The sequence below is a fragment of the Macaca mulatta genome, chromosome 1 (genome assembly GCF_049350105.2).
Source record: "Macaca mulatta isolate MMU2019108-1 chromosome 1, T2T-MMU8v2.0, whole genome shotgun sequence".
Classification (NCBI taxonomy): domain Eukaryota; kingdom Metazoa; phylum Chordata; class Mammalia; order Primates; family Cercopithecidae; genus Macaca; species Macaca mulatta.
The window spans coordinates 146765499-146793447 of record NC_133406.1 but is presented as its reverse complement, the minus strand read 5'-3'; the positions used below and the strand labels follow the sequence as shown (position 1 = coordinate 146793447).

General features: G+C 38.8%; 1 protein-coding gene across 5 annotated transcripts in view; it reads left to right on the top strand.

The window, feature by feature from the left end:
* The window catches only part of FNBP1L (formin binding protein 1 like), a 106486-nt gene that overhangs the window by 33675 nt on the left and 44862 nt on the right, over positions 1-27949 (top strand). For all 5 annotated transcript variants that reach the window (XM_077952925.1, XM_002801657.4, XM_077952915.1 and 2 more), the window contains exon 2: positions 17974-18089. In XM_077952925.1, coding sequence (XP_077809051.1) covers positions 17974-18089 — 116 coding nt within the window. The remainder of the gene's footprint in view (positions 1-17973; positions 18090-27949) is intronic.

The window sequence follows — 27949 nt, the reverse complement described above, 5'->3', positions numbered from 1 at the left end:
TAGTATTAACACCATAAGAAAGGAAAACAATATTGATGTCTGACATGTTTAAGGATGCTTAAGAGGGGAAATTAAGGAGACTGGTCCATTAATTGTGGGATAAAATAATAATAGTCAGAAATTTTAGCTAGTTTATCAAGTCACACTTGCAAGCCTCTTATCAATTTACTCCTGTACTGAAATGAACATACAGTAAAATTCAAGAGAAATTGGGGTTCAAAATAAATTTTACTTCTGAGCTTGGAATGCAAGAGAGTAACAGACTGCTGTCCTAATTATAATACCTTTTTGACACCTTGTTATAGTTCCTTGCCACCTCTGAATAAACTGTCCATTTCTACGTAATTGTTCATCATTCTTATCAATCCTTTTTGAAAGTAGACAGAGAAATAATTTTTTTTAAAAATTGGGAAAAAAAGGAAAGTATTGGTCCGTATTTATGTAAAATTTCAGTCTATTGCATTTGAATAAAAATCTGCCAAAGGGTGGGCACAGTGGCTCACACCTGTAATCCCAGCACTTTGGGAGGCTGAGGCCAGAGGATCAGAGGATCATTTGAGCCCAGGAGTTTGAGACCAGTCTGGCAACAGGGCGAAACCCCATCTCCACTAAAAATGCAAAAATAAGCCAGGTGTAGTAGCATGTGCGTGTAGTCCCAGCTATTTGGGGGGCTGAGGTGGGAGGAGGATCACTGAGCCCAGGAGGTGGAGGCTACAATGAGCTGTGATCACACCACTGCACACCAGCCTGGGCAACAGAGTGAGACCCTGTCTCAAATAAATTAAATAAATAAATAAATAAACAAACAAGCAAACCAAATAAACACAAGCACAACGTTGAAAATTTTTTTGTTTGCCTTATTTTCATTTCTTCTTAGCTGCTAAACTGCCTCCATGTATATACTTTTCTCCTGGTATATCTGTTAATTATTACTGTAAACATGATTTATTTCACATTAGCAAAAAGAAATTCCTTTTCCATTTAGAGCCATTTTATATAAATGTTAAAGCTCAAGTTAAGAATTTTAATAGTTTTTCTTTAATTTTTTTATAGATATGCTTGTAAGTACTTCATGTGCAGTATAAGGTTCACTCTAGTGTTCTTTTAGGAGTAAGAAAAAGAATCATTCTTAAAATGAAGTTATTTTTAAAAGTTTGAAATTGGCCGGGCGCGGTGGCTCACGCCTATAATCCCAGCACTTTGGAAGGCCGAGGTGGGCGGATCACAAGGTCAGGAGATCGAGACCATGGTGAAACCCCGTCTCTACTAAAAATAGAAAAAAAATTAGCCGGGCGCAGTGGCGGGCGCCTGTAGTCCCAGCTACTCGGGAGGCTGAGGCCGGAGAATGGCGTGAACCCGGGAGGCGGAGCTTGCAGTGAGCCGAGATTGCGCCACTGCACTCCAGCCTGGGTGACAAAGCGAGACTCCGTCTCAAAAAAAAAAAAAAAAATAAATAAATAAATAAAAGTCTGAAATTATGTATTCATTTAAAATACTGTGCATGGTAATGGTTTATTGAATTGAAAGCTAGTAGCAGGCCAGACACAGTGTCTCACACCTGTAATCCTACCACTTTGGGAGGCTGAGGTAGGCAGATCACTTGAGCCCAGGAGTTCAAGACTAGCCTGGGCAACGTGGTGAAATCCTTGTCTCTACAAAAAAATACAAAAACTCAATGGCTCGTGCCTGTAATCCCAGCACTTTGGGAGGCCGAGGCGGGTGAATCACGAGGTCGGGAGATCGAGACCATTTCACCAACACGGTGAAACCCTGTCTCTACTAAAAATACAAAAAATTAGCCGGGCGTGATAGTGCGCGCCTGTAGTCCCAGCTACTTGGGAGACTGAGGCAGGAGAATGGCTTGAACCCGAGAGGCGGAGCTTGTAGTGAGCTGAGATCGCCCCACTGCAGTCCAGCCTGGACGACAGAGTAAGACTCTGTCTAAAAAAAAAAAAAAAAAAAAAAAAAATACAAAAAGTAGCCGGGCATGGTATCACATTCCTGTAGTCCCAACTACTCAGGTGGGAGGACCACTTCTGCCCAGAAAGTTGATGGTGCTGTGGTGAGCTGTGATGGTGCCACTGCACTCAAGCCTGGGCCACAGGGTGAGACCTTGTCTCCAAAAATAAAAAAAAAACAAAAGGGAAAGGAAAGCTAGTAGCAGCCACCCTACCAGGTCACAGGCAAGTTTTTGATGTTGAATAAACAATTATATACAGTCAATATGAAAAGGACAAAATTACCATGTAATGCAACATGCCACTAATAGTGCCTAGTTTATGTTGATGTGCAGGAGAATTCATTTACTTAATCATTTCCCTTTTACTCAATGCCTCCCACCAGTATTACAGTCACAGTAAGCCATGAAAGAATAAACAACAGCCTAAATTATGCATGTGTATGTTCAGAATATGGCTGTTTTGGATCATGGAGACTTCTGATTAAATTTGTATGCATCTGTAGCTATTATATAAAATTGAATACATTAATAATTTATTCTAAATCTTAAGACTTTTCAATATTGTGGATAAAAATGAGCCATGAGACTTCTGTCTAGATCAGTTTTGCTTCTTCCAAAATATAATAAACCATATGTAGATAAAACTAAATTATCTCAATATTTAACCATAATTATATGCTAAGAATAGTATGAGGTCACTCTTTGGAGTTATTCCCATGAATATACCAAGAACTAAGTATCCTTCAGATTATATTAGAGCCAGAAAGCCTATTTGCTTTTCAAATAATAAATAGTCTTAGAGAATTTACTTAACTAAGTGAACTGATTTAAAGCATCAACACAAGGGAACAAAACTAATTAAGTCAAGACATGTGGATCATTGATTTAGCTGTTTCTTAGCTCTGTTACTTTGGGCAAACAGTTTATTGAGATGGAGTCTCTCCCTGTTGCCCAGGCTGGTGTGCAGTGACGTGATCTTGGCTCACCACAACCTCTGCCTCCTGGGTTCAAGCGATTCTCCTGCCTCAGCCTCCTGAGTAGCTGGGACTACAGGCATGAGCCACCATGCCCGGCTAATTTTTGTATTTTTAGTAGAGATCGGGTTTCACTATGTTGGGTAGGCTGGTCTGAAACTCCTGACCTTGTGATCCGCCTGCCTTGGCCTCCCAAACTGCTGGGATTACAGGCGTGAGCCACTGTGCCTGACTGGGCAAATAGTTTAATCTTGAGCCTTCAGTTTCCTCATCTGTAAGTAGAGACTGATCTTTGAAGTCTCTTCTCGCCATAAAGGCCTGTGATTAAATTTCACACTTAAGCATTGCAGTCACCAAGTAGATTGAGTCTCAGAAAGGGAAAAGGGGAAAGCAGACTAGAGTAAAATGGAAAATGAGCCCAGTGAGAAGCCAAGAAATCAAAGAGAGGTGGTGCAAAGGGATGTTTAGCACTGTTCTAGAGAATTTTCATGTTAAAAATATGACTGCCTGTACACGAAGACTAGTTCTGTTCTTGAATCCCCTGTTTGCTAATTATGTTCTCTCATGTCAGGATAAAATGTCAGCACAGGGGGACCAAACTGTGTTGCTGATTGGTGTGAGGGTAGAGGAACTCCTGGCAGGAAGTGGTCCAGGTTGGTAGGTAGCAAGGATAATGATGCAAGCAAATGACTTGAGAATCTGAGAAAAGGCTAAACAGAATAACGTAAAGAAAACTAGATTTAAAATAGTTAATCCTAAACTCTAGTTGTGGTGTTAACCCTAACTACTAAATGACCCTGGGCTCAAGTTTGAGATCTTGGGAGGCAGAGCAGTGCTGAACAATAGAGAGGCTAATGTCAAACAGAAATGAAAGACAACAAAGACAACTCCTGGGAGGAATGGCTCACACCTGTAATCCAGCACTTTGGGAGGCCAGGTGTTCGAGACCAGCCTTGCCAATGTAGCAAGACACTGTCTCTACAAATAAAATAAATTAGCTGGGCATAGTGGCTCACACCTGTAGTCCCAGCTGCTTGGGAGGCTGAGGCAGGAAGATTGCTTGAGCCCAGGAGGTCAAGGCTGCAGTGAGCTGTGATTGTGCCATTGCACTGCAGCCTGGGCAACAGAATGAGACCCTAGCTTTAAAAAAAAAAAAAAAAAGTTAAGAAAGGTTGTAGGATCTCCAAATTACAAAAAATTGTGAAATAAGATGGCCACATGTGAAGATGGGAAGATGGCTCATATACTACACAGATATAGAGCTTACTTCACACAACAGATGTGCTCTGATAGTTTGTAAATTTATTTTGGATTAATCAAACAATTTTAATTGTCCTAAGAACACATACTATTTTAAAGACCCCTATAGAGAACAATTATCCTGTAATTTAATTTTTTAATAAATACATTTATATATTGAGTTTGCTAGAAGACATAAAACCTATGTATTGTATGAAGTTCAGTCATACAAAGCTGACCACTAAAGATTATTAACAGTCATTACTATATATAACATTCTGGAGGTACTAGCCAGTGAAATTAAAGAAAAGTGATTATTTGATTAATAAATCTCCTTTCCACTAAGTATATTTTTACTCACATCCCTAGTGCCAAGCTCAGCACTCATTTATTTGTTGCATTAAATGAATAGTAATAGCTACCAGTGCCAAGTACTATGTTAAATGCATTATTTATATTCCTTTTTTTTTTTTTTTGGAGATGGAGTCTTGCCCCATTGCCCAGGCCGGAGTGCAGTGGCGTGGTCTCAGCTCACTGCAACCTCTGCCTCCTGGGTTCAAGCGATTTTCCTGCCTTAGCCTCCTCAGTAGCTGGGATTACAGGCGCCTGCCACCATGCCCAGCTGATTGTTTTTGTATTTTAAGTAGAGACGGGGTTTCACCATGTTGGCCAGGCTGGTCTCGAACTCCTGACCTGTGATCCGCCTGCCTCACCCTCCCAAAGTGCTGAGATTCCAGGCATGAGCCACCATGCTTGGCCGCATTATTTATATTTCATTTAATCTTTCCACTTTGGAGTTGTGTAACTACTCCAGTTTTACAGATATGGAACAGGAAGCTCAGAGATCAAGCACTAGTAAATGACACCAGGTTAGGTGTCAGATGCAAAGAATTAGAAATGGATTCTGTACTTAAGAGTTTTTAGTGTATTGAAATCTCTAAGTGAACATAGAAAATGTTAGCTTACTGTTCATATATAGTTATTACCGCATTGATATTTGGTCTCATATACCTTTAATGCATGGATATACCACTATTTTGGTGTAATACAGTTATTTTGGAATTTAAAAAATCAGAATCATTTGCATGTTGAGATATGCCCAGCTAGTTATTAGAATTTCAGATGTAAAAATGTCACTTTTCTATAATTCCATAATTTTCAAGAAGATGAAGAAAATGGTAAAATGTGGCTCTGTAACAGAATACTTTTTTTTTTAGGGCTTTACTGTTTACAGGTCTTTCACATACATTCTCATTTGACCCTCACAACAACCCTGTAAAGTAGGCAGCACGTGTATTCTCATTTGACAGTTGAGGAAAGTGAATCTCAGAGCAGTTAACTGATAATAATAATTCTTAATTCAAAGACTTTCTGAATAAGTAAATTTCAGCTGTTGACCTTGCCTTCTATTTTACTGAAAATAAACTGAAGCAATCGTGGGAGAATTTCCACATGCTCCTACTACCATATCTACCAAGCTGTCTAGACCTATGCCCACTTACTTTGCCTTCTCTCCCGTTACTGTAATTAAACTTCTCATGCTCTTAGCAAAGGCTCAGTGCTCATTGCTCCAGCAGTGAACACTGCTTCTACACTTAAGTGTTTTCTTTTCTTTCAGATCATTTCCATTAGCAATAAAATAATAATATTTTTTTTATCTTAAAAACCACCCTCACTTGATCCCATTCTTCTCTTTAGCTATTTTTTGTATCTCTTCTCTCCTTTCAAGCAAAATTCCTTAAAAGTGATGTCCACACTTAACTGTCTTCAACTTCTATCTAATCTTTTGGAAACCATTTCAATCAGGCTTTTGCCCTCATTATTTCAACAGAACTGCTCTTGTTAAGACAGTCAGTGATCTGCATGTTGCTAACGTGGTCAGTTTTCAGTCTTTTTACTACTTTTAGTAGCACCTGACAAAGTGGATCACTTTCTCCTCCTTGAAATAATACATCATTCATTCGACTTCTTTTTTTCTCCCCCCAAATGTTGGCTTTTAATTTTGTTTGTTTTGTTTCATGTCTGTAACAGTGGGTACCTGGGATTTGATTTTGCCCCTTCTTTACTCCCCTATCACTTTCTTTTCATCCAAGAAAGCTTGATTTGGATAATCAGGGTAAGTCAGTTAAAGTGTTCAAACTGAGTGTATAGTTTGTCAAGTAAATTTCAACTCTTACAGTCTGAAATGTTACAAAGTTAAGCAGTACTACATGTTTGGCATCTCCTTTTTCATCATAATTAATTTGTCACTGCATTCGATAGAGGAAAGCAGAACAAATACGTTTTCACTAACCAACCACGTGACAGAGATTTTTGACTCCAGGCCTGGTAGAAATTCAGAAAAAGAGAAAATCATATAAGGGAATGAGGCTCCTTAGAAGACCTTGGAAGATCTTGTTAACAGGTCAACCTACCTAGCCATAAATGCCTTGAATTCAGCACTAAGATTTTCATCACTGTAGTGATCTTCATTTGTCTTCTTATACATTACGCCACACTTTTCTAGTTTTACTTGTACCTCCCTGGTTACTCCTCAGTGTCCTTTGCTGGTTCTTCATCAATTCCTTGACCTCTGAATGTTGGTGTGCAATGAGGCTTAATTGAGATCATGTCCAGGGTAATTTCTTTATCATTTATCTTCAGCAGGACCACTTCTGTTAATTCCAGACATATGTATTTAGCTGTCTACTCAACATATCAACCTGGATATCTTAAGGACATCTCAAAATTAACTGTCTAAAGCCAAAACTTTTTTCTTCCCATTGCCCAAACTTGATCTCTTCTTTTAGTTAAAAGCAGTTTCATCCTTCTAGTTCATGGGGCTCAAAATTGATGTTTGTTTTTCTTCTAAAACCCATGCTCAAAACATTAGAAAAATGTGTTCACACTACCTTCAGAATATATCCAAAATCTTACCACTTTTCACCACCCTGCTGCTTTTACTCTGGACCAAACCAGCTCATGTCTGGTCTGGATTATTGCAGTAGCCTCCTTAAAAGGTCTCCCTTGCTCTGAGTTTGGGGGGTGTGTGTGTGTGTTTTGTTTTGTTTGTCTTTTTTTTTTTTTTTAAAAGAAAAAGCCTACAGCACCCGGTATACCCAAATACTAACCAGGCCTGACCCTGAGTAGCTTCCAGGATCAGACAAGATCAGATGTGTTCAAGGATGGTGGGTCTGTGGACCTTGAACTAGTTTTTAATCAACATGGAAACTCCAGTGATCTATTTAAAAACTTGTATTGGGTCATGCCAAGTTTATTGGAGGTTATACGCTCCAATGTATTTCCAACTCAGGGTTAAAGCCAAGGTCCTTATGGTGGAAGATAGGGCATATAAACTGGCATTCTGGCGCTCACACACTCCACTTCAGTATCTGCTACTCTCCCCTCTTGCTCACTCAGCTGTGGCTTGCTTATTCAGCTTTTTGCTCTTCCTGGAATACATCAAACATATGTAGGCCCAGGGTTTTAACCGTTTTAACAACTGAACTTGTAACTGCACTAGTTCTCCAGGTAAGCTGAAGTATTAGGGGCGTGGACAGTTTATCCAAAGTAATAATCAGGAAGGCCTAATAAAAACATGTAGGTATTGTGGTAAAAAATAGAGTTGGTGAGCAAGGAGTTACCTTCTATTTCTCTTGTAGCAAAGTAGGAGGCAAGGTTATTGGCTAAGAGTGAGATGGATAGGAGATGGTATAAATTTAAAGTAAAAGAATAAGGTATGAGATAGTTGGCTAGGATAATGAAGTAGTGAATGGATTTGAGCTAAGTAGTATTAAAGTCCTGTAGGTAATAGACATGAATTTCAAAGTATAACTAGCCAGCGTTGTTCTTTCTTTCCTTTTTTCCAATTTTCTTCAGCAGCGTGAGGAAGAGTTAGTAAAACTCTAACCATAAATCAGGGTTGAAATTTGGCAAAGCTAGAGAGGGGCAAGGACAGTGAGTATATTTGGAAGGAGTGATTATAATGACTTAGGGAATCCAAGCTGTATAAAGATGGAAATGGCGACAGGAGGGGGTGAAGGATAATAATAATGATGTGTTGGGATCAATGGATTGTGGTCTCTGTGGGGCCAAAAAATTGTTGGACTTGGGGTATTTCAGGGAGTGACTTGACAGGGCTAGCTGCCTGAGAAAGACATTCTTGAAATTTATTGCAGGGAAGTGGAGTGGGAGAGACAAGATTGACATTCTTCCTACTTTATAAGGCAGTTATTGCTAATGACAATGGAGATGACCATGGGAATGACTTACTAAGGTGGAGTGGAAGTGAAAGTCACAGAAAAGTAAAAAAGAAAAATTGCAGTAGGGTATTGGAAAGATCATTTGGGTAGATTTTGAAGTCACTAAAAGCTTAATTTAAGTTTTAAGAAAAAATTTAAATGAAAAGATTTGGGGGAATTTCCCAAATATGCAAGTTTTCACCTGTCTTTAAAAAAACAACACCATGAGAAACCAAAAATAATTAAATTGATTTTTTTTTAAAAATTCTGCAATTATTTCTCAATTTTCTTTGAGGACAGACATGGTTGATCCTGAATGGAAATTGGTGTTTTAGCTCTATGAGACTGAAACAAAAAGTTTCTGCAGTCCGTAAGAGTTAAAGAGGGAGAAAAGTCAGTTGTGTTAGATCTTTAAAAACATTTTTGGTGGTAGTTTGGTATTCAGAAGTGCTGGAGGAACTTTGGCAGAAAGTCAGAGCCATAGAGCAAGTCCAAACTAGGACAGCAAAGTCATTATTCTGCTTTTTAGTGAGGAAAGTATTTTTAAAATGATGGTGACCCTTGGTTTTTTACCAAAAAGTACTTTATTTGGACTTCATTTGGATGCAAGGCTGTATCAAAGTAATTAGGAAAACAAGGATTGAATATTAAGTAGTGACTTCTAAAAAATAACATTTTGTGATATATAAAATAGTTCTTTTAAATTACATTTAAGACATACAGATAAAAGCAAGAAGATTGAGTAAACATAATATTTATTGCCTCACATTACTATGCAGTAGAACCTTGTATAATTTGAGTTATGCTACATAATGTGGACATTTATGCTGGTGCTGATGCCAGCTTTAATTTAGGGTATTTTCCTGTGTTTCCAAGTAAATACAGTAAAATAACTTTAAGTATCTTACAAAATTAAAGAATGCCCAAAGGAAACAGAAAATGAGCTTTCTTGAGTTTAAATATAAGATGATAAGATTTAGATTAGAACTCACTACTGATACAGAGATTAATTTCACACAGGCTATGGTAAGAATGAATGTGTTGGAAAAGGAAGTGAGAGGATAATGAAGACAAGGAAATGAGGAAGTTGGACTCTGTGTAAGTCCAACTAGCTGAAATTACTAACTAGTAATTTATTCCAGATTCTATCTGAAATAAATCCATAGGAATAAGAGCAATACTAAAGGTAGAGAGAATAGCTCGGAGGTGTTGCCTCTTTGATGACTTAATATTCTTCTTTATTTCTAACTTACAGATGATTTCAGAATACTGCTCACCTTCACTTCTTTAGTTTTTCATGATCATTTCCCTTGACCTTTTCCATAGTCCCAAAGTATTTGCTCATGCGGAGTGGGAAGATGTATGATCTCAGGCTTTGAAACTACAGAGGTTGGAAGATGTTACTTTTGATAATCTAAGACTTCATGACTTTGATTCTTACATTTTATCATTTACTTATTTATTTTTAAGAGATTGGGTCTTGTACTGTCACCCAGGCTGGAGTGCAATGTGTGATCATGGCTCACTGTAGCCTCAACCTCCCAGGCTCAAGCAATCCTCCTACCTCAGCTTCCAGAGTAGCTGGGATTACAGGCATGGGCCATGATGCCAGGCTAATTTTTTTTTAAATTATTTTTTGTAGAGATGGTCTTGCTGTGTTACCCAGGCTGATCTTCAACTCCTGGACTCAAGCAATCCTCCCACCTTGGTCTCCCAAGTGTTAGGATTACAGGCGTGAGCCACCATGCCTGGCTGATTCTTATATTTTAATTTAAAAACTTTCTACTTTATATTGTGGTGATTAAAACCATTCCTTGCTTTCCAGCCTTCTTCTCTCATGTTTCTGGAGTTGTTTGATCACTAATAGTGTGACTACTAAAGAAAGGCTGGATGACTTTTTTTTTCCCCACCCCAAAGAGACAGGGTCTTGCTCTGTTACCCAGGAGTGTTGTGGCACGATCACAGCTCTCTGTAACTTTGAACTTCCAGGCTCAAGCTGTCCTCCCATCCTCAGCCTCCCCAGTAGCTGGGACTACAGGTATGTGCCACCACAACCTAGTGTAAAAAATTGTTTGTTATTCTCCCACCTGGGCCTCCTAAAGTGTCGGAATGATAGGCATGAGCTACGGCCAGGTCATGGTTGTTACAAAGAAGATAATTTGTTTCACTTGTAGCTAAACTTGTATTGTATTTTACCTTTATGGTACCTTTTAAAGCTGATTGGGCCGGGCGCGGTGGCTCAAGCCTGTAATCCCAGCACTTTGGGAGGCCGAGATGGGCGGATCATGAGGTCAGGAGATCGAGACCATCCTGGCTAACACGGTGAAACCGCGTCTCTACTAAAAAAATACAAAAAACTAGTCGGGTGAGGTGGCAGGTGCCTGTAGTCCCAGCTACTCGGGAGGCCGAGGCAGGAGAATGGCGTGAACCCGGGAGGCGGAGCTTGAAGTGAGCTGAGATCTGGCCACTGCAGTCCAGCCTCGGCGACAGAGTGAGACTCCGTCTCAAAAAAAAAAAAAAAAAAAAGCTGATTGCTGTTTTTTGAAGTTGGCTTTTATTTATTTTAAAAGTATAGTACAACCTTAATGAAATATACTTAACACAATTATAGGCTTCTGTTATGTTTTCTACTTGTACAGTTCTATTTTGAGTTTTAAATCAACATTAACAATTAAACATTGTATCCATATATCCAGTTTTTGTCAGTTACAAAATAAATTTAAAACTTTAAAAAGTGGTATCTAAATAAATTTTATAATTTGTAACTTAACCATCATTAACTGAAAAATGAAATTTGACCAAACTTTCTCAATATTCTGATTAGCTGAGCTTTTACACATTTGTTATGGTGACCAACTCGAAAAATACCTTTTGGAGAGAGCTAATACATAGATATAGTCCAAGGTTTTATCCAGTGGAATCACAGCATGTATGATTTTGAGTATTGGAGAAAATAAGAATGACATTTAGTTTTTAAAAACAGTCTGACACAGGTCTTAGATATCTATTTTTTAGATGAAGTAATTTTTGAGAATCCTGAAAGAGCTTGAAAAGTGATAAACAGAAAATGAATTCTTTATGGGAACCACTGGTAGAAGAGATAACAACAAGAAGAAAAAAGCCAGTAAAATCATTTTGGTAGGGTAGGAAGGACTTGATAAAAATTAGATAAAGGATAATGCATTATTTAAAACCTGGGTCTTCAAAGAAGAGCACACAAGATGATCCACTGACATAAGGAGAAAAGAACTTAGAACTTCTGTTTATATGTTATCTAAAAAATAAGAAATGGGTTACTTTACTAGTATTCAAAATGTGAGTTGATCCTGGTGTCTTGTCTTGGATTTTAAAAGTTTCCTGTAAAGAAACCGTGGATTGGACTGGGTGTGGTGGCTCACGCCTATAGTCCCAGTGCCTTGGGAGGCCCAGGTGGGAGAATTGCTTGAGGCCGGGAGTTTGAGACCAGACTGAGCAACAAAGCAAGACCCCTTCTTTACAAAATATTTTTAAAAATTAGCTTAAGCCCAGGAGTTCGATGCTGCAGTGAGCTATGATGGTGCCACTACATTCCTGGGTGAAAGAGCCAGACCCCATCTCTTAAAAACCTAAAAAATAAAATATAAAAAAGAAACCATGGATTAAATATAATATTTTAATGTGAATATAGGCAAACGATAAGAATGACCAGGCTGATGCTTCTTAATGTGTTTGAGAAAAAAACATAATGTTTATTAAGAAAGAAAGATATAATGTCTATATAATCATATGGACTAGAGGTAACCTTCCCCCTCTTAAGAAATTATTGAGAAGGTTATTTGAAATGGCACTTTGGGAGGCCAAGGCAGGAGGATCACTTGAACTCAGGGGTTTGAGATTAGCCTGGGCAACATGGCAAAACCCTGTCTCTACTAAAAATACAAAAATTAGCTGGCCATGGTGATACGCGCCTATAGTCCCAGCTACTTGAGAAGCTGAGCTGGAAGGATCACTTAAGCTCAGGAGGTCAAGTCTGCAGTGAGCCATGGGCATGTCTGTAGTCCTAGTTACTTGGGAGGCTGAGGCTGGAAGATGACTTAAGCCCAGGATTTTGACGCTGCAATGAGCTATGATGGTGAATGCATGGGTGAACCACAGGAAATTTATTTTTGGTGGAGGGGTGAAGATTTTTTTTACTGTGTAAAATATGCAATGTAAAATTTACCATCTTAACCATTTTTAAATGTACAGTTTAGTGGCATTAATTGCATTGATACTGTTTTACAACCATCACCACCATAAATTTCCAGAATGATCTTCATCTTGCAACTCTACACTCATTAAATAACTCCCCATTCTTTCCTACCCCATTCCCTGTCAACTACCATTCTACTTTCTTCTCTCTGATTTTGACTATTCTAAGTACCTCATGTAGGTGGAATCATACAGTATTTGTCCTTTTTTGTCTTATTTTACTTAGCATGATGTCCTCAATATTTATCCATGTTTTGTAGCATGTGCCAGAATTTCCTTCCGTTTTAAGGCTGAATAATATTAATTGTATTTATATACCACATTTTCTTTATTCACTTATCTGTTGATGGACAAGTGGGTTGCTTCCATAATGCTGCTATGATATGAATATGTGTTACTGGAAAGTGTCTTAAAATTTTGAACTTAGTGGTGAAAGACAGTACACTATTAGAAATATTCTTGCTAAAAGGAAAAATTGTTCCTTCTGACACCAAACGTGAGTTTTTTCCACTTGAACAACCAGTTCTTCAACTCTCTGGACACTAACTAGATGTCTTATAGTTCAGTTTTGTCACTATATGTCTGGAGTTGGTACAGACCTTACAGTTGAAGGGTTCAGTTCCATAGTACTGCCTGGACTTCAAACATCAATTGCAGGTCCTGGACTTCTGGGTACTTGACTGACTTGGCTACAAATCAGGGGTTCCTGTGACCCCCTCCTCCGGTTTGATAATTTGCTGTAATGGCTTACAGAACTCAGGGAAACACTTTATTTACTATTACTGGTTTATTACAAAGGATATTATAAAGGACACAGATGAACAGCTAGATGAAGAGGTACCTAGGGTAAGCTTTGGAAAGACCCAAGATGCATGATGTTTTGTTCCTGTGGAGTTGAGATGCACTGCAAGTGGATGTGTTCACCTACCCAGAAGGTTTCCAAACCCATGGTTTAGGGTTTTTGTGGAGGCTCCATTACATAGGTGTGATTGATTAAATCGTTAGTTATTGTTGATTGAATTCAATCTCCATCCCTTCTCCTTTCCCAGGAGACTTGAGGGTAGGGAGAGCTGAAAGTTTCAACCCTCAAATCACTTGGTTGGTTCCTCTAGCAACCAGTCCTTGTCCTTCAAAGTCACCGCATTAGCATAAATTTAGGTATGATTGAAAGGGGGTTATTATGAATAACAAAAGATGCTCCTCTTACTTCACGACTCATGGAGTTCCAAGCGTTTTAGAAGCTCTGTTTCAGGAATCAGCGGTGGAGACAAAATGTCTGCATTTCTTACTACGTAGCTGTATTAGTCTGTTCGCACGCTGCTAATAAAGACATCCGAGACTGGGTAATTTATAAAAGAAAGAGGTTTAATTGACTCACAGTTCCACATGGGTGGGGAGGCCACACAGTCATGGTGGAAGGCGAATGAGGAGCAAAGTCACATCTTACTTGGCAGCAGGCAAGAGAGCTTTGCAAGGGAACTCCCCTTTATAAAACCATCAGATCTGGTGAGACTTATTCACTGTCATGAGAACAGCAAGGGAAAAACCTGCCCCCATGATTCAATTACTTCCCATAAGGTCCATCCCATGACATGTGGGGATTATTATAATTTGAGATGAGATTTGGGTGGGGACACAGCCAAATGGTATCAAATCATTAGCACTAGCTCTTCCTTTTGTGGTGAGAATAGTGATATTATATGTGTAAAATATGGCAGCAAAATAAATTATCTCAGCAAATACTCTTAGGCCATATGGAAAAATGGAAGTTTTTAGAAAAGATTTCACACAGAAAGTTTGTTGTACAGTTTCATTAAAGTACAGATGTTTCCAACATTTCTCAGCTTATAATGTCTAGATTGTTTCAATAATGAATAATGTTTCAATAAAGCAGTTATGTTTAAAACTACCTTTTTGTGACCCACTGATGGAAAGATGTGTTGAAAAAGATTTATTCTTAACAGTAAATGTATTAACCACTGATAAAGTAGTGTGTTGGCTGGAGTTTTAAAAAGGAAATTGGAATAAGGTTGGAATTTATTCACTTCATTTGTAGGTAAGCAAAGAAAACTAAAGCAGGAAGTTCACAAAATATTAAGTTATATTTTTGTTATGATTAGTTTTATAAAAATAATACCTTTAAGACTACAGTGTTTCCAAATGAAACAGGGAGAGACAATTGAAAAATCTTTGTTTAATACAGGTTTGCTATCTCCTGGCTGTTTCAAATTTGTTGACATTTTTCTTTAACTAGTATGCTACCAGGTATTTTTGAGAGAATTTAATCTGTGCCTTCAAGATAAAAGAGAAGTTTTAATGGTGACTGAATAGCTGCTTTTCCAAAGAAATTTGAGCTATATAGAAAGCATTTTGATGATGAATATTTGGAAATGTATTCATTATATAATTTTGTTGCTGAAAATGATCTGTGTCACCTACAAATATTATTTTGTCTGTACACTTAAAATTCTTAGAAACAGAAATTTTTTACTTGTTGTAAAGTCAGTGTTTTAGTCAGGATTCTCCAGAGACAGATAATCAACAGGATATATACACATATAGAGAGAAATTTCTTTTAAGAAATTGACTCATGTGATTGTGGAAGCTTGGGATCTGCAGGGTAGGCCCAGGGAACAGTTGTAGTTTCAGACCAAAGTCAGTATTCTGGCAGAATTCTTTCTTGCTGGGGGAAGGTCAGTCTGTTCAGTGAAAGACTTCAACTGATTAGATGAGGCCCACTCACCCATTTTGGAGCATAATCTGCTTTATTTAAAATTCACCTATTTAAATATTAATTTTTTCCTTCCCTCTTGCCTTCTCCCCCTCCCCACTCCCCTCTTCTTTCTTTTTCCTTCCTTTCCTGTGGACAGGATCTCACTGTCACCCAGGCTGGAGTGTAGTGACACAGTTACAGCTCACTGTAACTTGAATTCCTGGACTCAAGGGATCCTCCCACCTCCGCCTTTCACCTGGCTAATTTTATTTATTTATTTATTATTAATATTTATTTTTGCGACAGGGTCTTGCTCTCTTACCCTGGCTGAAGTGCAGTCATGACCTTCTGGGCTCAAACAATTCTTCTACTTCAGTCTCCCAGGTAGCTGGAATTACAAGCATGTACTAACATGCCTGGCTAATTGTTAGAGATTGGGTCTTAACATGTTGCTAAGGCTGGTCTTGAACTCCTGAGCTGAAGAGATTCTCTTGCTTCAGCCTTCCAAAGTTCTGGGATTACATATGTGAGCCACCTAGCCTTTTTTATGTTTTGTAGAGACAGGGTCTTGCTGTGTTGCCCAGGCTGATCTTGAACTCCTGGCCTTGAGTGAGTCTCCCATCCAGGCCTTCTCAAGTGCTGGGATTATAGGCGTGAGCCACTGTACCTGGCCTAAATGTTAATTTCATCTAAAAAACACCTTCACAGAAACATCCAGAATAATGTTTAACCAAGTAAATATCTGGACACAGTTGCACAGCCTAGATGACACATAAAGTTAGTAATCACAATTAGTTTCAGTGGGGTTTGAACTTTTTTTTTGAGACAGAGTCTTGCTCTGTCACCCAGGCTGGAGTGCAGTGGTGCGCTCTCAGCTCACTGCAAGCTCCGCCTCCCGGGTTCACGCCATTCTCCTGCCTCAGCCTCCTGAGTGACTGGGACCACAAGTGTGCGCCACCACGCCTGGCCAATTTTTGTGTTTTTAATGGAGACAGGGTTTCACCATGTTGACCAGGCTGGCCTCGAACGCCGGACCTCAAGTGATCCGCCCACCTCGGCCTCCCAAAGTGCTGGGATTACAGGCTTGAGCCACTGCGCCTGGCCATAATATTTTAAAAGTCATTGCTCAAAGGCATTTGTTTGTCAAATATGTTTTAAAAAAAAAAAAAAAAGCTGTTTAAAAATAATGTTCGTTTCATTTTCATCTCTTTTTAAAATTTCTATTGTGGATTTCATAACTACATAATTCAATAGTATATCATTTAATATATAAATAACTACATATAGTTTTTGTTCAGGTTTTTTACTGATGGGGTTTGGAATTTAAAATTTGGAGACTTAATCTAGAGGATAAAGAAGCGTAATATAAAATTTGGTGAAGAAGATTGTGGGAAGAGAAGCCTTTGAAGCAATTTAGAAAAATAAAGGAAGATTGTTTCAGCTTTGAAGTGTTTTTTTTTTTTTGGAATTGTTTTTCATTGAGTGTATTTCAGTTTCAGTTTGATGAGAATTCTAATTTACAGTAGTTAATATTATGCAGATTGAGTTTACTGAGCAATGCATTTTCTTGCTGTATTCAAATATATTTTGAAAACCAGATGATAATCAGAAAGCTTCTTGGAAGAATAGTATTAGAGTGGCAACTTGCTTTTAGAATTTCTTTTTGATGGTTTAAGGTAGAGAAAGAGATAAAAGTCAAAAGGAGATAATTTGTAAACAATGTGACTAAACCACAAGTGATTTTAAAACAAGCTGTAAATATGGAAAGGGATGATACTTGAATATTTTGTCAGCACTGCAGACTTGATATATGAGAGGAAGACAGCACCAAGTTATTAGTCAGTTTGGAGCTTGTTGTTAAAGCAAGGGAAATGGTGGTTTCTCTGGCAGGAGGTGGCATCTGTGAGGACTGAAAGAGCCTTGTAGGACAGTGATACTCTATTATATGTCATTATCATATTTCCTGCATTGCAGAACATGTTTAATAACATCACCACAATCCTGTTAAGTGGGTGATGGGATTTCCATTTTAAGATGGGAAAACATTCAAGGAGCCTTGTTAGCTTGCGCAGTTTCAAACATCTCGGAAATGGCAGATCCCAGAATTTGAACTCAGGTATATTTGATTTTGTCCAGCTAAATAATTATTCGTTGAGTACCTGCTATGGTACCAAGCATGGTGCTTAGGCTGTGGGAGTTCAGAATTGAATAATGCATGATTCTGGCCCTCAATATAGTATAGCAAACGAATAAGATAGTAATTTTAGGGAGCCTTGGGGACATGGAGAAAGTCTGAGAGTTTAGAACCATTTTCTGGCGGACATAATGCCTGAACTGAATCTCAAAGGCCAGGGTAGGGGGGATTTGGGGAAGAGTTGACTGCAAAAAGCTGAATAGGAGAGGGTGTTGCAACTGGGAGAGCCATGTTTGCAAAGACATTCAGGCATAAAGTAGCAAGATTTATGCTTAGGGACCTGTTTCTAGGTCTTAACGGGCGAAGTGAGGGAACTAGTAGATGAGCCTGGGTTTTTCCTTTTATACCTCATTGCTTCTCCGTACAAATATCAGAAGCTGTTTAAAATATGTGTGGATAAAATTTTAGACTTTTTAAAATGCATTTTTATCTTCCTTTTCTAGGATCAGTTTGACAGCTTAGACAAGCATACACAATGGGGAATTGACTTCTTGGAAAGATATGCCAAATTTGTTAAAGAGAGGATAGAAATTGAACAGAACTATGCGAAACAATTGAGGTAAGTTAATTTTTTTCAGTTTTTAGAAATGAAATTACATGTTTAAACAGTTGGATATTAGAGGAGTGTGATATTCCAGAGGTTAAATTCTGTGTTTTTCATCAGAATTAGATTGAATTAGGTAACTGGTTTGTTTTAATGGTTAATTAAGTCATTGGCCAGTACAGTACCACAAGGAATATTGACTAGCTGGATCACAAATAGCTGTCATTCCAGAAAGACACTTAAAAATCTGAAAACTGGGGAGCATAATGCCAGGAAAAAGAAATATCTGGGTGTTATTCTGTGTTTTATACTTTTATTCCTCTCTAACTTTTTGCTTTAGTCATCTTTTCAAAGTATTGAATATTTCTTCAGTTTCTCTTCTCTTCAGAGTTTGTAAGACTTGGAAATTGAGTGTGTGCTGAGCTGAGTTTGTTTCTGTCAGTATTCAGTTACATATTATGAATGAACATGATTCTAGAATATGTTTTGGAAGATAAAAGTTTTAAAGGGAAAATTTTAGTCTTAAAACTGATGGACTTTGTGACAAGTAGTTGCTGGAACTTATTCAGTAAAAATGGTGCTTGAAGTCTGAAGACTAGACACCAGTATAAGGTTTTAGCTGTAGGGTTTAGGATAAAAAAGTGACCTGAAGTGACCAAAAAAATGCAACCTAAACAGGCATACATGACTACAAAGTCCAGGCGTATTTTGATTCAGGGGTCAAATAGTCTTCAGGCCCCATTTCTTGACTGTACTCCCTCTTGTTCTCTTCATTCTCAGGTTCCATTCATACCATCCTCTCTATTCCTTTAGCTCTAAGTTTTACATCTTCATACCCCCATATTCTGGAGAAGAATGATGGTCTTCTCTATTGTACCTTTGGGGAGAAAGGAAGGGAGGGAAAGAGGGAGTAGGGGAATGGAAGAAGGGAAAGGGGGATGAAAGTAAGGGGAAATGCAAGCCTGCACCAAGCTTCTTTTCTCCAGAAATACTAGCAGAGGGTCTCCTTTAGTCATACTGACTTTGGTTAGGTTATGTGCTTATCTTGAACAATTCACTAATATCGACTTACAGCTAATGATGGGGGGAGGATAGTTACTCAAAATTAATTTAAACTAGTGGTCCCAGAAGGAAGGGGGAGATACTTGAGTGCCTCATATATCCACTATAATAGTGCATGTAGTCGGGCGGAGCAAGATAGCCGAATAGGAACAGCTCCAGTCTCCAGCTCCCAGTGCCAGCGACACAGAAGACAGGTGATTTCTGCATTTCAACTGAGGTACTGGGTTCATCTCACTGGGGAGTGCCGGACAATCGGTGCTGGTCAGCTGTTGCAGCCCGACCAGCGCGAGCTGAAGCAGGGCGAGGCATCGCCTCACCTGGGAAGCACAAGGGGGAAGGGAATCCCTTTTCCTAGCCAGGGGAACTGAGACACACAACACCTGGAAAATCGGGTAACTCCCACCCGAATACTGCGCTTTAAGCAAACAGGCACACCAGGAGATTATATTCCACACCTGGTGGGGAGGGTCCCACGCCCACGGAGCCTTCCTCATTGCTAGCACAGCAGTCTGTGATCTAACCGCAAGGCAGCAGCGAGGCTAGGGGAGGGGCGCCCGCCATTGCTGAGGCTTAAGTAGGTAAACAAAGCCCTGGGAAGTTCGAACTGGGTGGAGCTCACAGCAGTTAAGGAGGCCTGCCAGTCTCTGTAGACTCCACCTCTGGGGACAGGGCACAGCTAAACAACAACAACAACAACAACAACAACAAAAAAAAAAGCAGCAGAAACCTCTGCAGATGCAAGCGACTCTGACAGCTTTGAAGAGAGCAGTGGATCTCCCAGCAGAGAGGTTGAGATCTGAGAATGGACAGACTGCCTGCTCAAGTGGGTCCCTGACCCCTGAGTAGCCTAACTGGGAGACATCCTCCACTAGGGGCAGACCGACACCCCACACCTCACACGGTGGAGTACACCCCGAGAGGAAGCTTCCAAAGCAAGAATCAGACAGGTACACTCGCTGTTCAGCAGTATTCTGTCTTCTGCAGCCTCTGCTGCTGACACCCAGGCAAACAGGGTCTGGAGTGGACCTCAAGCAATCTCCAACAGACCTACAGCTGAGGGTCCTGACTGTTAGAAGGAAAACTAACAAACAGGAAGGACACCCACACCAAAACCCCATTAGTACGTCACCATCATCAAAGACCAGAGGCAGATAAAACCACAAAGATGGGGAAAAAGCAGGGCAGAAAAGCTGGAAATTCAAAAAATAAGAGCACATCTCCCCCTCCAAAGGAACGCAGCTCATCGCCAGCAACGGATCAAAGCTGGACGGAGAATGACTTTGATGAGATGAGAGTAGAAGGCTTCAGTTGATTAAACTTCTCAGAGCTAAAGGAGGAATTACAAACCCAGCGCAAAGAAACTAAAAATCTTGAAAAAAGAGTGGAAGAATTGATAACCAGAATAATTAATGCAGAGAAGGCCATAAACGAACGGGCAGAGTGAAATCCATGACACGAGAAATACATGACAAATGCACAAGCTTCAGTAACCGACTCGATCAACTGGAAGAAAGAGTATCAGCGATTGAGGATCAAATGAATGAAATGAAGCGAGAAGAGAAATCCAAAGAAAAAAGAAGAAAAAGTAATGAACAAAGCCTGCAAGAAGTATGGGATTATGTAAAAAGACCAGATCTACGTCTGATTGGGGTGCCTGAAAGTGAGGGAGAAAATGGAACCAAATTGGAAAACACTCTTCAGGATATCATCCAGGAGAACTTCCCCAACCTAGTAAGGCAGGCCAACATTCAAATTCAGGAAATACAGAGAACGCCGCAAAGATACTCCTCGAGAAGAGCAACTCCAAGACTCATAATTGTCAGATTCACCAAAGTTGAAATGAAGGAAAAAATCTTAAGGGCAGCCAGAGAGAAAGGTCGGGTTACCCACAAAGGGAAGCCCATCAGACTAACAGCAGATCTCTTGGCAGAAACTCTACAAGCCAGAAGAGAGTGGGGGCCAATATTCAACATTCTTAAAGAAAAGAATTTTAAACCCAGAATTTCATATCCAGCCAAACTAAGTTTCATAAGTGAAGGAGAAATAAAATCCTTTACAGATAAGCAAATGCTTAGAGATTTTGTCACCACCAGGCCTGCCTTACAAGAGGCCCTGAAGGAAGCGCTAAACACGGAAAGGAACAACCGGTACCAGCCATTGCAAAAACATGCCAAAATGTAAAGACCATTGAGGCTAGGAAGAAACTGCATCAACTAACGAGCAAAATAACCAGTTAATATCATAACGGCAGAATCAAGTTCACACATAACAATATTAACCTTAAATGTAAATGGACTAAATGCTCCAATTAAAAGACACAGACTGGCAAACTGGATAAAAAGTCAAGCTCCATCAGTCTGCTGTATTCAGGAGACCCATCTCACATGCAGAGACACACATAGGCTCAAAATAAAGGGATGGAGGAAGATCTACCAAGCAAATGGAGAATAAAAAAAACCAGGGGTTGCAATACTAATCTCTGATAAAACAGACTTTAAACCATCAAAGATCAAAAGAGACAAAGAAGGCCATTACATAATGGTAAAGGGATCAATTCAACAGGAAGAGCTAACTATCCTAAATATATATGCACCCAATACAGGAGCACCCAGATTCATAAAGCAAGTCCTTAGAGACTTACAAAGAGACTTAGACTCCCATACAATAATAATGGGAGACTTCAACACCCCACTGTCAACATTAGACAGATCTACAAGACAGAAAGTTAACAAGGATATCCAGGAATTGAACTCATCTCTGCAGCAAGCAGACCTAATAGACATCTATAGAACTCTCCACCCCAAATCAACAGAATATACATTCTTCTCAGCACCACATCGCACTTATTCCAAAATTGACCACATAATTGGAAGTAAAGGACTCCTCAGCAAATGTACAAGAATAGAAATTATAACAAACTGTCTTTCAGACCACAGTGCAATCAAACTAGAACTCAGGACTAAGAAACTCAATCAAAACTGCTCAACTACATGGAAACTGAACAACCTGCTCCTGAATGACTACTGGGTACACAACAAAATGAAGGCAGAAATAAAGATGTTCTTTGAAACCAATGAGAACAAAGATACAACATACCAGAATCTCTGGGACACATTTAAAGCAGTGTATAGAGGGAAATTTATAGCACTAAATGCCCACAAGAGAAAGCTGGAAAGATCTAAAATTGACACTCTAACATCATAATTAAAAGAAATAGAGAAGCAAGAGCAAACACATTCAAAAGCTAGCAGAAGGCAAGAAATAACTAAGATCAGAGCAGAACTGAAGGAGATAGAGACACAAAAAACTCTCCAAAAAATCAATGAATCCAGGAGTTGGTTTTTTGAAAAGATCAACAAAATTGATAGACCACTAGCAAGACTAATAAAGAAGAAAAGAGAGAAGAATCAAATAGACGCAATAAAAAATGATGAGATATCACCACCCACCCCACAGAAATACGAACTACCATCAGAGAATACTATAAACACCTCTACGCAAATAAACTAGAAAATCTAGAAGAAATGGATAATTTCCTGGACACTTACACTCTCCCGAGACTAAACCAGGAAGAAGCTGAATCCCTGAATAGACCAATAGCAGGCTCTGAAATTGAGGCAATAATTAATAGCCTACCAACCAAAAAAAGTCCAGGACCAGATGGGTTCACAGCTGAATTCTACCAGAGGTACAAGCAGGAGCTGGTACCATTCCTTCTGAAACTATTCCAATCAATAGAGGGAATCCTCCCTAACTCATTTTATGAGGCCAGCATCATCCTGATACCAAAGCCTGGCAGAGACACAACAAAAAAAGAGAATTTTAGACCAATATCCCTGATGAACATCGATGCGGAAATCCTCAATAAAATACTGGCAAACTGGATCTAACAGCACATCAAAAAGCTTATCCACCATGATCACGTTGGCTGCATCCCTGGGATGCAAGGCTGGTTCAACATACGCAAATCAATAAACATAATCCAGCATATAAACAGAACCAAAGACAAAAACCACCTGATTATCTCAATAGATGCAGAAAAGGCCTTTGACAAAATTCAACAGCCCTTCATGCTAAAAACTCTCAATAAATTCGGTATTGATGGAACGTATCTCAAAATAATAAGAGCTATTTATGACAAACCCATAGCCAATATCATACTGAATGGGCAAAAACTGGAAAAATTCCCTTTGAAAACTGGCACAAGACAGGGATATGCCCTCTCTCACCACTCCTTTTCAACATAGTGTTGGAAGTTCTGGCTAGGGCAATCAGGCAAGAGAAAGAAATCAAGGGTATTCAGTTAGGAAAAGAAGAAGTCAAATTGTCCCTGTTTGCAGATGACATGATTATATATTTAGAAAACCCCATGGTCTCAGCCCAAAATCTCCTTAAGCTGATAAGCAACTTCAGCAAAGTCTCAGGATACAAAATCAATGTGCAAAAATCACAAGCATTCTTATACATCAGTGACAGACAAACAGAGAGCCAAATCATGAATGAACTTCCATTCACAATTGCTTCAAAGACAATAAAATACCTAGGAATCCAACTGACAAGGGATGTAAAGGACCTCTTCAAGGAGAACTACAAACCACTGCTCAGTGAAATGAAAGAGGACATAAACAAATGGAAGAACATACCATGCTCATGGATAGGAAGAATCAATATCGTGAAAATGGCCATACTGCCCAAAGTAATTTATAGATTCAATGCCATCCCATCAAGCTACCAATGAGTTTCTTCACAGAATTGGAAAAAACTGCTTTAAAGTTCATATGGAACCAAAAAAGAGCCCGCATCTCCAAGACAGTCCTAAGTCAAAAGAACAAAGCTGGAGGCATCACGCTACCTGACTTCAAACTATACTACAAGGCTACAGTAACCAAAACAGCATGGTACTGGTACCAAAACAGACATATAGACCAATGGAACAGAACAGAGTCCTCAGAAATAATACCACACATCTATAGCCATCTGATCTTTGATAAACCTGAGAAAAACAAGAAATGGGGAAAGGATTCCCTATTTAATAAATGGTGCTGGGAAAATTGGCTAGCCATAAGTAGAAAGCTGAAACTGGATCCTTTCCTTACTCCTTATACGAAAATTAATTCAAGATGGATTAGAGACTTAAATGTTAGACCTAATACCATAAAAACCCTAGAAGAAAACCTAGGTAATACCGTTCAGGACATAGGCATGGGCAAGGACTTCATGTCTAAAACACCAAAAGCAACGGCAGCAAAAGCCAAAATTGACAAATGGGATCTAATTAAACTAAAGAGCTTCTGCACAGCAAAAGAAACTACCGTCAGAGTGAACAGGCAACCTACAGAATGGGAGAAAATTTTTGCAATCTACTCATCAGACAAAGGGCTAATATCCAGAACCTACAAAGAACTCATACAAATTTACAAGGAAAAAACAAACAACCCCATCAAAAAGTGGGCAAAGGATATGAACAGACATTTCTCAAAAGACGACATTCATACAGCCAACAGACACATGAAAAAATGCTCATCATCACTGGCCATCTAAGAAATGCAAATCAAAACCACAATGAGATACCATCTCACACCAGTTAGAATGGCAATCATTAAAAAGTCAGGAAACAACAAGTGCTAGAGAGGATGTGGAGAAATAGGAACACTTTTACACTGTTGGTGGGATTGTAAACTAGTTCAACCATTATGGAGAACAGTATGGTGATTCCTCAAGGATCTAGAACTAGAAGTACCATATGGCCCAGCCATCCCATTACTGGGTATATACCCAAAGGATTATAAATCATGCTGCTATAAAGACACATGCACACGTATGTTTATTGCAGCACTATTCACAATAGCAAAGACTTGGAATCAACCCAAATGTCCATCAGTGACAGACTGGATTAAGAAAATGTGGCACATATACACCATGGAATACTATGCAGCCATAAAAAAGGATGAGTTTGTGTCCTTTGTAGGGACATGGATGCAGCTGGAAACCATCATTCTCAGCAAACTATCGCGAGAACAGAAAACCAAACACTGCGTGTTCTCACTCATAGGTGGGAACTGAACAATGAGATCACTTGGACTTGGGAAGGGGAACATCACACACCGGGGCCTATCACGGGGAGGGGTGAGAGGGGAGGGATTGCATTGGGAGTTATACCTGATGTAAATGATGAGTTGATGGGTGCTGACGAGTTGGTGGGTGCAGCACACCAACGTGGCACAAGTATACATATGTAACAAACCTGCACGTTATGCACATGTACCCTAGAACTTAAAGTATAATAATAAAAAAAAAAAATTGCATGTAACCAACTGACTGGATGCAGGGATGGAATAGACTAGAGTCACAAATAGCTTGCTTATAATATTTTTATAATGATAAACACTTATGATATTTACTGAATATTGACATTATGCTAATTTCCTATTCCATCGTCTTCCTGTTTTTTAAACAAGGTATTTTCCACATGAGAATATAAACAGGGAGCCTATTAGTATATTAATAATCACAGTGATGATGTTTCATCTGTCCAAAAGTTAATGATCTGCGAACCTTACTTCTCTAGAATCTAGAAGAGCTTGAAATGGCCTCTGAGAGATTAAAATAGCAGCTACCACATGTATTCTTGTGTGACAAATAAAAATTTTATTTAAATTTTAATTTGATCTCAATTTTAGCACATTAAATTCTCATATTTCTATTGGAAAATTCTCAGTTTTTCCAATAGAAATGAATGAGAAAAAATGCTCTAGGTAATACAGTGATGGCAGTGTGAAGGAACAAACAATAAAGGAAAAGGTTTAAAAATTACAAAAATAGATGAAATTTAATGCAGGAGTGCCCTAGTTCATTTTGTGTTGCCATAACAGAATGCCTGAGTCTGAGTAATTTATAAAGAAAAGAGGTTTATTTAACTAATGGTTGTACAGGTTGGTGAGTTGAAAGGCATGCCCCCAGCTCCTGGCGCAGGGTTTTGTTGGGTCAAAGGGGAAGCGTGGATGTATGAAGAGAGAAGGAAAACCTGAAAGAGTACTGGCTTTTAAAAAACCCACTCTCAAAAAGTGATCCAGTCTTATTAGAATGAGAACACAGCTCACTGCCAAAAATGACACCAAACCACTATCCATGAGGGCGGATCCCTCATGATCCAAACACCTCCCATTAGGCACCGTCTCCTAACACCACCACTTTGGGGATCAGATTTCAACATGAGTTTTGGTGGGGGTCAAACAAACCATATCCAAACCATAGTGAAAAGTGAACCTACTTCTAATGCCCCAAGAGAATCACTGTATTATACAGAGTGAAAAAGTAAATACTGGTAAGAATGATCCTGGGCCCTCAAGAAAAGAATCAGATTATTTTAAAGAAGGCAGAGAATATAATAGTGTATCTCAAAATGTTTAAAAAGTCCAATCTGTCCTTTAATCTAGCATTTTCATTTCTAAACTTCCCTGCAGAAAAACACAAGTGTGCAAAGGTGTTTGCACAAAACTCTTCATTGCAGGGGAAAAAAAAAAAGTTTCTGGTTGTAAAAGTGCCTGTCAGTAGAAGAAGGATGAAAAAGACTGTGGTAGATTAAGTTTAAAAAAATCAGGTTTACCAACATTTTAAAACTTAAAAGCCTTATTCATCAGGTTGAATGATGAATGTACAGTAAGAACTGAATGTACAGTAACATCATTTTATTGCTTACTTGTGTTTGTACATACAGTATTGTATAAAATTTGTATGTATTCTGAAGAGGTCTAGAAGAATACACTCATATTATGTTACAATGATACCCTTGTGGAATGAGAGTAGGGAATGATAAGGGAAGGAACTTTTTATTTCATACACTTTTGAATTGTAGTCTTTTCAATGATTGTGTGTTACTTTTGTAATTTAAAACACTTGTTATTAAGAAGAGGATATGCTTCAAAAGAGATTCCTATCACAAATTATAAAATAAAAATTGATAACTTATAAGACAAAACTTCAGTAATCTGGAATATTTAACTGCCCAAGACTACTTAGACCTCAAAGCTTTTGAGATGGCCAGGGTTTCGCTAGTGTAACAGGACTCATCTAATCAAATGGCAGACTCGTTTGCCTTCTCTCTGTTCTGAGGCTGATAATAACCATTACAATTTTCACTTACTTGGAAGAAAAGGATTGAGCTCTGATTCATTGAAGCAAGGGTGGCTAGAACCCACAACTTCATGATATGAAAAGTAGAATTTTGTGTTGAGAAAGTAGGTTTTATTATGTACTGATGCTTTAGATAGGTGATTTGAAGGAATGAAGCACACTTAAGGAATTTGGCACATTTCCATTCTAAGGATAATTCTCAATAGCAGTGATTCTCAGCAAGGGTAGAATTATTGGAGTAGTGAGGTATGAGGAGTAACGAAGAGTTGAGAGAAGGCATGTTTAATTTGAAATGATCTACATTGAGATTTGCTGCTTTGGGTGACTACTTGATAAATGATTGGATTATCAGCTGCTGTTTATAGTATGTCTTTTATCCAAAGGGAAGAGGTTTGCCTTGTTTGTTTCCTCCTCTTTAATGGGAAAAATTCTTTTGGTTAACTCCCCATATTTTTGCTAGTGCAGAGGGTAATTTCTTTCATAGTGAGGCAGCACTTTTTTTTTTCTCCTAAATAATAACTATTAGTCCATTCTCACACTGCTAATAAAGACATACCTGAGACTGGGTAATTTATAAGGGAAAAAGATTTAATTGACTCACAGTTCAGCATGGCTGGGGAGGCCTCAGTAAACTTATAGTGGAGGGAGAAGAATAAGTGCCCAGTGAAGGGGGAATCCCA